At 36.8% G+C, this 12432-nt stretch overlaps 3 protein-coding genes across 4 annotated transcripts in view; 2 read left to right on the top strand and 1 right to left on the bottom strand.

The window, feature by feature from the left end:
* Positions 1–2129: 2129 nt before the first annotated feature.
* On the bottom strand, positions 2130–6591 carry LOC108747094 (SRSF protein kinase 3). 2 transcript variants are annotated; one of them, XM_018484352.1, is made up of 6 exons: positions 6205–6591; positions 5218–5428; positions 4826–5141; positions 4079–4657; positions 3684–3981; positions 2130–3602 (listed from the first exon to the last, which is right to left on the bottom strand). In XM_018484352.1, the coding sequence occupies exons 1-6, from the start codon at positions 6471–6473 to the stop codon at positions 3311–3313; spliced, it is 1965 nt and encodes a 654-aa protein (XP_018339854.1). In that variant the 5' UTR covers positions 6474–6591; the 3' UTR covers positions 2130–3310. The 2 variants fall into 2 exon arrangements, with proteins under 2 accessions (XP_018339854.1, XP_018339855.1); XM_018484353.1 differs by having other exon boundaries at positions 5218–5410.
* A 4856-nt stretch (positions 6592–11447) lies between these two features.
* Positions 11448–12432, top strand: part of LOC108747100 (NIF3-like protein 1) — a 3735-nt gene continuing 2750 nt past the window's right edge. The window contains exon 1 of the mRNA XM_018484361.1: positions 11448–11509. The gene's annotated coding sequence lies outside the window, so the exon portion shown is untranslated. The remainder of the gene's footprint in view (positions 11510–12432) is intronic.
* Positions 11533–12432, top strand: part of LOC108747098 (probable cytosolic iron-sulfur protein assembly protein Ciao1) — a 1874-nt gene continuing 974 nt past the window's right edge. The window contains exons 1-2 of the mRNA XM_018484356.1: positions 11533–11702; positions 11974–12432. The exon at positions 11974–12432 is cut by the window's right edge and continues 1 nt beyond it. Of these exons, the coding sequence (XP_018339858.1) occupies positions 11694–11702; positions 11974–12432 (468 nt within the window). The 5' untranslated portion in view covers positions 11533–11693. The remainder of the gene's footprint in view (positions 11703–11973) is intronic.

Genomic DNA, 12432 nt, shown 5'->3' with positions numbered 1-12432 from the left:
TATATAGATATATATATATATACTAGAGATATTAATATATATATATATGTATGATACATATAATATATTAATATGATATATTTATAGTGACAGTGCAAACGATCAGACGCGACGACTTGTGAAGCCGCAAAAGCTGGCAACACGGTACTTGAGTTTCGATTGATCTAATAACGATTGGGACGCGATTTCGGTGCCTACGCTGACTCGTCTAATAAAATCATTAGGTCTAATCAATCAATTATTAATAATTAAATCGACGGAAGCGAATTTTCTAGTTGCACGCTTCGATAGATCTCTCCATAATTTCTTAATCGAAGATAGAAACCAATCGCGCGCGCGTGTGTGTGTGTGTGTGGGGTGCGCGCGTATATATATGTACATAAATATTGAATTCAATTTTATCAATCTAAAGACACGTAAAAATTACCTCGATTCGTATTTGTGATATAATTTTCGACTTTGCTTCGAGAAATAATATTGAAATAATTAAACAATCAAATATTCTTTTTATTTTGTTAATGAAGATGTAACAATTGAGGATAGATTTAATTACTTTGCTTATTTATAGAGGATAAAGGATTCTTCACGTGCCTATTATTTTCTAACAACTGGAAACTTAAATTCAGTGAGATTGCATCGGTTTCGATCCTCGGTTACACAGAGAGATCCGGAATTTATAAATCTTTATGTTTGTGTTTTTCAAAAAATTATACGTGAGTTCTGAAATTTTACAAGTGGCACTAGGAGCTGAAGAGTCAAGCGAGGCCGAGTAGTAGCTCGATGTTGATTTGATTAAAAGCGTCTTCTCTATCATGAGTAACGAAAAATATTACAGGAAAAATTAAATCGATGCCTTTATAATAATGGATTTCACTGGCCGTATTTTACAAGAACAGTATCGAATATTAGCCGCTAAAATTTAGCTATATAATGTACAGATTATCATAAACGCCGTCATTGAAGACTATACGAGATTCACGAAAAAGCTCCTGCAGGGGAAATGCGAAATAACGTGTTACGAACTAAAATGCATCAGGTTTTGTATTGCCGAGATCAAAAAGGGCATAAACGCATTCTTCCTCTATCTGATATTAATTATAGCGCGGGTAGAAGAGGCACTTTCTCTTTTGAGTATCGTATTATCTATCTCTTATTTATACATTATAAATTTCAGAATATCGGATGCTTTTCTTTTTTAATTTTTTAATTAACTTGATTCATTGCTAAATAAAATAGCATACAGGCTATGAAGATATAAATGAAAATCAGCAAACATATTTCATAAAAATGCTCAATTTTTAATAAATTAAAAACTGCGTCTTATACATTATTTCATGTTGAAGTGTTTACTTGTGATCAAATAAACATATTGCTAATTAAACGAAAAGAAATTGAAAACACATTACGTTTTTAAAAAAATCTTAAAATGCTGTACATTTTTAGAGTATTTTCCTCTTTTACCCGGGAAGAAATATAGAAATACAGTAAGCGACAAGACATTTGTACATCATGACGAAATGTATACTTCCACGTACGCATCTCCACATAGTTCGACCGAGTCCTTTTGTGAAACTTGAGATTGACAGGCGAAGCAAAACAGAACATTCTGCAGGAAGCATGAATTGAATTCGTGCATAGAGGAAAGTATATACGCGACATAAACGGTCTAGTGGAACGCACTGCTTCGCTTTAGCGTTTATAAAATAGAAGACAATTATTATCGGCAGAGAGCTTTGTAATCAGTCAGTATTCATAAAGTAAAGGAGTTTGTATGAAACTATTCTTGTTACTACTGCTCTCATCCTGTTTGCAAAGACCCTACTCGCAATATAGATACTCTTTTTTTTCGTAATTGTACATTATGTATACAGGCATTCGCATTAGCGACGTAAATAAATTTATAATAAACAGAAATTCATTATAATATCAGTATTGTGGAACGCAATGGAATAAGACAAGATGCATATAAATACAAATTTTCATAAGTAAATCGCATATTGGATATGTTGTTAAGTCATGTTGGTGTCATTTATATATACATTTGTTTCTACAAAACATTTACAAATACGGTTTTATCGTATGCTGCCAAATAAAATTCAGTTATCTTGACGACAATAGAAAAAGAAAATATTCTGAGATTTTATATGAAACTTCAAATTAGACGAAAAATAAAATCCTAGAACGCATATATGCATGCAATATTGTCTTATCTCAATTAGCGCCCGTATAAATTATATATTCCAAGAATCCAGCGATCGACTCTTAATTATCTATACAATATATAGACCCCCTCTAATTCAATTTACATTTATTTCAATGCGGTTCCTCGTTATGTGCATCTGCTGATGAGTATTTCTAACCGGCTCATATATATTGAGGTAGACGTAAAATATTAATTAAGTAGCCATTTCTGTCCTGTTGCGACTTCACGAGTTTGTTGGCAAGAATTTACAGCGACCAGTGTGTGCGATATATAAAAGTACACACGGATAACTGAGTCAAGGCAATGAGTCCTAATTTTAAACCAAACACGATATCGAGTCCGCCAATATTTTCACAGCGCATTACGAGTAGATCCCACGACTCTTGAAATATATTCATAGATAAATTAAATGACGAGTACGAAGAATGCGACACGAATGTGTGTAAAATAATGTATATATAAAGTACTATGAAAAATTTCTTTTTAATTTAAGTTCTTGCATCACTAATTAAAAACACGATTTAACAAGTGTACAACTACAAATGGTCAGCCGATGTGTTGAGAGTGTTACGTTAGGAAGCACGCGCGCGGCCGTTTTTTTTTTTCTTTACGTGGAAATCAGCGGAATGTTGCAAGATCTTTTTCTCTAACAATATCCGGATTTTGCGACACTTCGCTCGCTGTATTCGAGAGGCGACTTTCCTTGAGGCGACTTCCGCAATATTGTCAAATCACCATTTGTAAAGGGTATATAACAATCTTTTCGAAACGTTTTCAGTTTCGTAACATTACCCACGCGGAGACACGCTTGTAGCGTACGTATGATTAATATAACAATGTATGTTACAATTTATTTCTGTAATTCATATTATATCAAACAGTTTTCTAGTGTGTATATGTGTATGTGTACGCGCTCTTGAAACAACGCACTTTGCTCTTCGTATGCAAATTGAGTCGCTGAATTATGATTTTCAGTACGGAAATAACACCTGATGTTTACAAGTGTTTTCGGCTTCCTATCACACTCTCGATTTACGATTGCGACTGGGCGGTAGGACCGGGGTGAAAGTTGTGGGGATATTACAGATAAAACAATAAAAAACGCGATCACTTTTTGATTTGCAGCCACGGATGCTTCAGGCACTCAGCTGCGGTAGCTCGCATGCTCGGATTGAACTCGAGCATCGGTATTAGGAACTCTGCGAACTCGCGTGCTTCGCTCGGCGTCCACTCATATTTCTCTGTTAATACTTCGTATAGACCCCATGGTTTCAATCCGGTAATATGCTTTAATTCACCCTTCCTGTTGAAGTATATCCTTGAGTTCTTCCCCGAGAGAGCGATACGTCTCGGTATTTCTCCCAGCAATTCGATAATATGAGCCAAATGATCTTCATCTCTGAAATGTTAATAAAAATAAATTCAATACTTAAACTTTTACAAGCTTTATATAATTGCAATTGAATCTTATAATCGTTACCTGCAGTAATCTTTGCCATTGTGCGGTTCAAAAAGATAATCGCCAGTCGCCAATTCAAACGCCATGCAAGCGGTCGACCATATATCGGCAGAGGTGTCATATCCAGAACCTAATAGAACCTCGAGCGACCTATACTGACGAGTTTGAATATCGTCCGTGAATTTTTTATGAACCCAGCATGCGTTCCCGAGATCTGCTATCTTTACTTCTATTTCACAGTCCATTATAGCAGGATCCAGAGGAGACATGGATGCTCGTTTCAATTGCTTACTCTCCGGTGGATTTAATGATCTACGACCTATAACAAGCAAGATAATGGATGATATAGAAAACTGCATTAAGAAATAAAAAGAAAAACTGCTTTGTCGTTAATCGATAATAGCAATTACTTTTACCTTCGCTACATTCGTCAGTGTCATCGGGATCAGGTAATAATATACCTTCGCCACAGCTTTTCTCCACCTCGCACAAAGTGACGTTGTCCATCTTTTCAGATTGTTCAGGCGATGGATTTTGTATCTTTTCACCACCCGCTAAACCATCTACTCCATTCATGTGTAAGGAAGGCGCGGATGGCTCTGAGATATCTGGAGAACCTTTGCTCTCCGTATTGTCCTCTACGCTCTCTGTATTGAGATCTTGGTCTAGACTATTCGTTTCAATTTCCCCGTTTTCTCTCATGCTATTCGCAAGTTTAATTTGTTCCTCTAACTCCTCGATTTGCTCCATCTGCTTCTTTAAGAGTTCGTTCTGGCGCTTGGCTTTCTTCTTTAATTTCTTCTTCTTGTTCTTGGACATTTTGGAATTTGGTATCGGTTCTTGAAACTCCTTCGGCGCGGTAGAAATCAGAGACACCGGTAACTTCGCTCCCATAGAATGCAATTCTGTCGCTTCACAAGCTAATTTTCGTATGTAAGTCTCATCGACGCATACAAGAACATTCTCAGGTTTAATGTCTGTATGAATAATTTTACCTGAAAGATAATTCAACATATACTATAAAGCCGTAGATTTATTGAAATCACAATTGTAACGATTTTCTTTCCATTTCAGATTTATGATACTGTTAAAATTATTGCGTAAAGCTGACTAAATATGTATGTAAATTTCAATGCTATCAATGACTTAAACATTCATCTTACATTTATTATGAAGATAGTCGAGACCTTCGAGAACTTGTCTGATGACGCGTTTAACGTTATTTCTTGGAATTCCTCTGTAGTTCGACTTGATAATCAATTTAAGAAGATTATGTCCAAGCACTTCAAATACCATGCAAACATGCAGGCCGTTAATGCCGCTGATCTTGAAGTCATTGAGCAATTGGACGGTCTTATTGCGCTTAGGATCGGTGGGATCCGTATCGCGCACATCTTTTAATAATTTAATTTCATCCAATGCAGTCTCAGTGAAATGGGATGCGGATTTCACTATTTTAAGCGCCACAAAACGTTTATCCTGCAGCATAGTGTCAAAACGTCCCGTGTTTATGTAGGTGTGAAAGAAGATTGATTACTGTATCCAGGAAGCGTACCTGCAAATCCCAACAGAGCCATACAGTGGAGAAGTGACCCCAGCCAAGCTTACGAGTGACGTGATAGCGATTTAAAAAGAGATCTCCTATCTTCACAGGATGGTATCCGCCTTTACAGTAGTCACTGCTATCCTCCTGCTCTTCATCCTCAGTACTGAATGCATCATCGTCCTCTATCGTTTCATTGCTGGAACTATGACATGGTACCAATCTACGACAGATTCATCGATCATAAATGATAAATTATTATAACTAACGTGACACTTCGACGTGTAACAATCGATTCTTCCTCGTGACACAAGAGCGAGTAAAATTAAGTGAGAAAACGATTGACTTCAACAACTAAGCGTAATCAGCTAAGTTTTATGTTGCCTATCTCTATGATGATACTCTCATATGTAGCAAGCACAATTATTATCGAGTAATTCAGAAATGGTTAACTCATCATGGTTATCAGATTATAAATCAATATTTTCGTTGTCAACGACTGTTACCAAGATCCTGATCAGCAAAATCACAAAAGTTACACAAATGATTATTTAAATTTTTTTAATCCTTTATCTATAATTACTAGGGATGATTGCCCACAAAATTATTATCTTACGTTAAATATTACATTAATCATTGTTATCCACAATTTCATTTCCTGGCAATTCCGATGTTTATATAATTATCCATTTATCGATATCTCCGTAATATAGGGACCCGAATGATGGAAAGGAGTCAAGCTCGAAACAGAACGCAGCAATTTAACGAGCCGGTGATTTCGATGGTTAACTGTCACCGTCGAATACACGCGTGTATTCTGTACGCCGTAATGGTGTATACAGTAATGTGGGATACGCGTGTCAGTGTAACATCGTGTCGTCGCGACGCTTGGTGCACCGGAAAGCGACTAGCGATATAACGTAACGAGTCCGGATGAGTCTTCGTACAGCCGGCTGTGACCGGCTGTTCGCCAGGCAATCGGACATGTCGAGGGGTTACCTGGTCCCATTGTCGCTGTTATAAGCGCGCTGCGGGGGTCCGTCCGAAGCATACTCGTAGGTGGTGGTGGTGGTAGTAGTGGTGGCGGTGGTTGTGGTGGCGGTGGTCGCGGTAGCCGTTACCTGACTGGTAACACGCGGCCCCTTGGAACTCTGCGCGTCTTGCTCGCTCTGGGAATTGGCTTTGCCCTTGCGCTTGCTGGGCTTGTGCCGCTTCTTCTTAGCCTGGATCGCGAGTACCCGCCTGTTGACATCGGTTTTGGCGCTCATCCCACCGATCAACTGGACTCCCGCGCCAAACTCGATCACCGCCGGTGCCCCGTTCGCCGCCGCCGCCGCCGCCGCCGCTGCCTCCGCCTGCTCCGTCGTCGTCGTCGTTGTCCTCGTCACCGCCGCTGCCGCCGCTGTCGTCGTCGTCGCCGCTGCTGCTGCTGTCGCTGCCGCTACCGCTGTCTGCTATCCCTTTTCCAACGTTCTCTCTGTACGCACCGCACGCACGCAGAGGCACGCACGACCCACACTTCCGCCCGTTCCGGGCCGCTCCTTCGTGTTCTCCTTGATACTCGTTACTACTACTGCTGTTGGCTGTTAATGCTGTTGCTCTTGGCTCGTCCTCGCGCACCGATATATCGCGGTTACACTCGCGCCGACCGCGATTCGATTCGATTCGGCTCGGCGCAGCTCAATTCGCCTCCGTTTGTCGTCTTGTCTCTCTCTCTCTCTCTCTCTCTTTCTCTCTCTCTCTCTTTCTCTCTCTACCCGTTCTGCAGCTTCACGCTCGGCCCACTGCGTGTGATTTGCGAAGAGAAGTCACTCACTTTTTTTTCCTTTCTCTCTCTCTCTCTCTCTCTCTTTCCCTCCTTTTCTCCCGTTTCTGAAACTATTATTTAGCTCATCTCTCGTAGCCGCGCACTCCGCTCGGCCGTTGTTTATTGAGTATGGCCGTCTTCACTGGTCTTCGCTTCTGGTATGTCGCACTAACGCACACACGCACCGTCCGTATGTCCGTTCGTTCTTAATATTTTTGTACGTACGCGCGTCTACATACTTATAACCGAGCAGGTGTCGTCGTGCCTCGTCCGCTGGCAGGTCGTCGAACGCCACGCACCGCACTCTACCCAATTCTATCGTCGCCCATCACATTCACCACTGTCGTTGCCGTCGTTGATGTTGTGTTGTCGGTCGGTTTACTAATACAACATATTACGCTCAGCTGCCCCGGCTGTACGCCGTGCACACGCGATTCGCGAATGCCTGGCAAACACAACGAGCACGCGCGATCTTCCACCTCGTCTCACCTGCGACGATTCCCTCTGGGTCGGTGCGGCCTGCGATGGCGACTTCAGTCGCCGGTCTCGAACTCTACGTTTCTACGTGATCTACGTCAGATCGTCAATCGGGCGTCCGCACGCCCGCGATTACGCTTCTCTAGCTCCGCACCGTGGCGGTCCGTGGCAGCAGACGACTGACGAGACCGTCGCGCACCTAAGTGACCTGGGTCGTCTCGGCTGCGAACGCGGCGTTTCCTCCCTTTCCTACGTTTCATTCATTCGTCCTTCGCGTCCTCTCTACTTGTTCCATATCGAGGGAGAGTGAGTTGAAGATACCGTCTTACCTAGGAGGACCTCCGCTCCTGTTTTTTTTTTTTTTTTTTTTTTTTTTAGAGGATCAGGACGCGATGACGTTTGTGTTGCGTCGCGTCACGGCGATTGCGCGTCCCGCAGGTCCCGCTGACTCGGACAACAGTGTTTAAGAAAGAAATTATTGGATTAGTGGCGCTCACGCGGTTGATATCGAACTTACCGCAAAGTTACGCAAACACACCCGAATATCTAATTAGCTATTATAAATACGTTTCTTAAAGAAAATAAAGGATAAGTCTGCAAATTTTAGGGCTTTGTTCCAATATGTTATCAAACCGGTTTGTGACTGTCAAGAATCTGTGCATTATAACATTTTATTGCACAGTATAATCAAATTGAAATAATGCGCAATTTGCTGATAGTTTGAAACTGGTTCGAACTGTATTAGAACAAATTCTCGATCTGATATAATAAAAGGTTCGAAATAATAAAAAATGGAAACAATTGTAGTTTGAATAAATTTAATTTTAAAAATTGAGAAATATAAAAAATTAACAAAAATAAATTGTACTTGTATGCATGAAACTGTAAAATATTTTCCGTAAAAATTTGTTCATTAATATAATATTATATAGACAACGTTAGTTAGAAAAGAATTTTTCCGTAATTTCAAAATAAAGGACACAATTTTGGAAAATAAAGGACAAAATTAAAATGAGTTTTGAAGAAACAAATTTAAAGGACGGCTATCTAAAATAAAGGACTATCCTTTACAATAAAGGACGTATGGTCCTAGTATAAGTATAGTAGTATAAATACGTAGCTATAAATTAAGTATAAATTGCAATCAGATAATTAGCGAATTGTGCGAGGAACGACCCATTTGCTTTGGACTGATCCTTTTTTTAAGAAACTTGAAATAAAAAACGGACTACACTGAAAAATATACTAAATTAAATATTAACTTAATATTTACTTACGATAAATAATTATAAAATAAAAAAATAAATAGTTAATTTTTTTGTACCAAATAAAAAATATATATATATATATATTTATGAGTGAACTTTTAGCTAGAATTATTCAAACAAACATATTTACTGAAGTTTAGTATATTTTCTCTTAATGTTTGAATACCGACTTGAAGATAAGAAATGATACAGTAGCATCTTGTATCTCGTCATGATTAACAAATAACAATTTCATTCGAGCCATGAAAAGGTCGAGAGATCTAATCCATAAACATGTATCCATAATCAATATTTATTTCAAAACTATCTTAATCCTTCGTTGTCCAACATTTTTTTCACTGCTTTTCTAGTTCAGCTGGATCATTGCCTGTTTATGTTTTCAAAGGGTTTTTGGATACTAAAAAATCTGAATGAATTCTGGTACACTCTTTCAACATTCAAGAATACGATTTCATAATAATAGGATTAATTTTTTTTATACCTAATTTATTCGAATGTCAATATATTAATATTCAGACATTAATATTTAGTAGTTTTCCAGATAACAAAAAGTTCAAACTGAAGACATAAGATATCTTAAAAATGTTTTTAAAATGTTTCGTTTCGAACATACATGTTATCTGAGTCGCTTTTATATTTTATCTATAGCATTCTGTTATATTCAGCTTTACTCAAAAACAAACATGGCTTTATATAAATTTGCTATTATTTCTTTTATATGAAAATTAGTAGTGCTTTCTCAGTTTCTATTTTTAATTATACATATAAAAATTTCAAGATATGTATTTATATGTACATATATTTTTGAACAATATTGTATTATTTCCATAATTTTACTGTAAATATAATTGTTTTTAATAATAATATGCAATATTTATTTCTATACAAAAATTAATGATACAGTATTAGATATCTTGCATATGTAGATAAGTTAGATTATTAGTGATCAAATATTTCATAAATTTGCACTAACTAAATTGAACTTTAACGTTTCAATAATACTTAATTACGTTTGTAATTATATGTATTATAATATATGTTTACACTCAATTATTGTAATTACATTTTATTATAAAGCATATATAAATTTATTTATATTGAATATATTTTATTAAATATATATCTTGAAACGTGTTATTTTACATCAAATATATAAAACAATTGAATTATAAATAGAAAACAAACATTTTGGAAGAGCTTTAAAATAGATATAAAATTCAATTTAATAAAGTTTATTAATACTAAACCCTTAACAAAAGTTTATTGAACTACAATGAAATAAATAATCACTTGAAAATAAATGTTCTACTTCAGTTTTTTTTCTGAGACAATCATAAAAATTTACTTGAATATCTTAACTGATTTTTTTTAAATTCTTTCTACAATACAAGATAATGTGCATGTTCGTAAGTTTTTTGTATCAAACTGTTGATTTTTCATACAAATCTACAATTTGCAATGTTAGATTTCACAAAGCTATACTTTATACTTCCAATTTATAAAATAGTAAGAGGAGTAATATATGTAATTTCTTCATATTTTTTTAATTTTGTTTCATTACTATGTTCGATTTTATATGATACAGATTAATTTTATCGACATTGATCAAATTCGGCCTTTATTTTAGGATCCTCTATTAAGATACATTTTCACGAACCGCTCAAACCGGCTGTTTCAGGTCCAGTTACAACAATGGCCTAGTTTCCACCGAAGGTTTAAATCGACTCAGAATGTAAGAATCAACCAATTACGCTCGAGTATTCCCCTATTACAGTGGAACGACAGAGGAATGCTCTACTGTAGTTGGTTGGTTCTTACATTCTGATCTGATTTAAACCCTCGGTGGAATCCACTGTTACTTTGACTTTAAGCGAGACTTAAACTCTATTTGTCTTGTTTTAAAGCCAAAAAAGGACAGAGACAGAAAGAGTTTTAAGCTTCACTTAAAATCAAAGTAACGTTGGTGCAATCGAGTCTCAGTGATAAAAAGTAACGCTCAATATTCGTCAGTTTGGACCACGTGATCCTTTCGAATATGACTCATGAAAATATATCTTTACAAAGGTGCTTCGGACTCCAGCCTTAATTCCATCATGCTTAAACTGTGATCAGACTTGAAATTGATGGTCCACTTGATGCTACAAATACTTCGAATGCATTTTTTAATTGATCAATTAATAAAATTCTTTCTTTCGATGGGTCAATCAAATACTTCAAAGCATTTGTAGCACCAAATGGAATGATCCTGAGATTGGATTTTAATCAATCAGAAGAAAAAAAACTAATCTTAAGTCTAGTGAACTTTACTTTGATTGGTTAAATTCTAATCTAATCTCAATTTCAATCTCTAGTCTGATCGCGATTTTAGAATGCGATTTTAGATGTTTAGGAGTCTCAAAAACTTGTTCTTTTTAGCCTAACTTCTTGCACTCATCTTGGTTCATCTTTTTCTCTTTTTCTCTCCAACATGGAGAAAAAAAGAGATCTTTAACTAAAAAGAACAGACCTAAATATTATTCCGTCTTTATTATTCCTAGACTGCAAAGTAAGATAGAACGATATTTGTGTCGACTTGTGTCACTAAATAGAAGGCAACCTTAGGTTTGTTTCTGCACTCTCTGTTCGGAGTCGGAAGCAATTGGAGGCTTATTATATGTTATCATTTTCATAAATATTTAGTCGTTGTTAATCGATATATTATATATGCATGCAAGAAGTAGCGACTGATATCTGTTTCAGAAACACAAAACGGTAAGTTTGCAAAATCTTTGGATATTTTATTACTGCTTTATTACTGAACGCAAAGCAAATTTGAGAAAAATAATTTTCGTTGTCATTCAATTATTATCGTCATGTGACACAAAATCTCTCTAGATCTAGGCTCATTGTTGTTAATTACATACATTACAAACAAATCACCTGCACTATATATAAAAATGAGAAAGATTGATAGGAAAAATGATTGAAACGGATATATTTGCGATAAGAAAATTATACTATTATAGTTCTGCTATTTAGTTCCAAAGTATCCTTCGCTGTCCTGTTTTGTGTACTATTTACTTTAGGCATTTAAAACATTTATTTTTTTTTATTTTAAAAACATTTTATTTGTATATCGATGCATTTATAATCCTTTAGATAGATGTTCTATTAACGAAAAGCATTCTCAATAAATGTATTAGCTTTTATATGAATTATGTATGTATGCTGTTGCAGGTAGCAATGGGTACATTGGAACTAAAGCAAAGTCTGACTGGGCATAGAGGCAGAGTGTGGAGTGTTTGTTGGCATCCCAAGGGTGCGAATCTAGGGTCTTGCGGCGAAGACAAGACAATTATAATATGGGGATTGGAGGGACCCAAGTGGGTTACGAAAATGATCCTTACCGAAGGACATTCCAGAACCATTAGAGAACTGGCTTGGTCCCCCTGTGGTAATTATATCGCGTCGGCGAGTTTTGATGCCACTATTGCGGTGTGGGACAAAAAGTCGGGACAATTTGAATGCAATGTGACGTTAGAAGGACACGAGAACGAAGTTAAAAGCGTTAGTTGGTCAATCTCTGGTCAGTTACTCGCCACATGTAGCCGAGACAAATCTGTATGGGTATGGGAAGTAAATGACGATGAATACGAATGTGATGCTGTTATTAATGCTCATACTCAAGATGTAAAG

Source organism: Trachymyrmex septentrionalis, unplaced genomic scaffold, assembly GCF_001594115.1.
Source record: "Trachymyrmex septentrionalis isolate Tsep2-gDNA-1 unplaced genomic scaffold, Tsep1.0 scaffold191, whole genome shotgun sequence".
NCBI lineage: Eukaryota > Metazoa > Arthropoda > Insecta > Hymenoptera > Formicidae > Trachymyrmex > Trachymyrmex septentrionalis.
The sequence above is the reverse complement of the archived record's forward strand: the minus strand, read 5'-3'. Positions and strand labels throughout refer to the sequence as shown.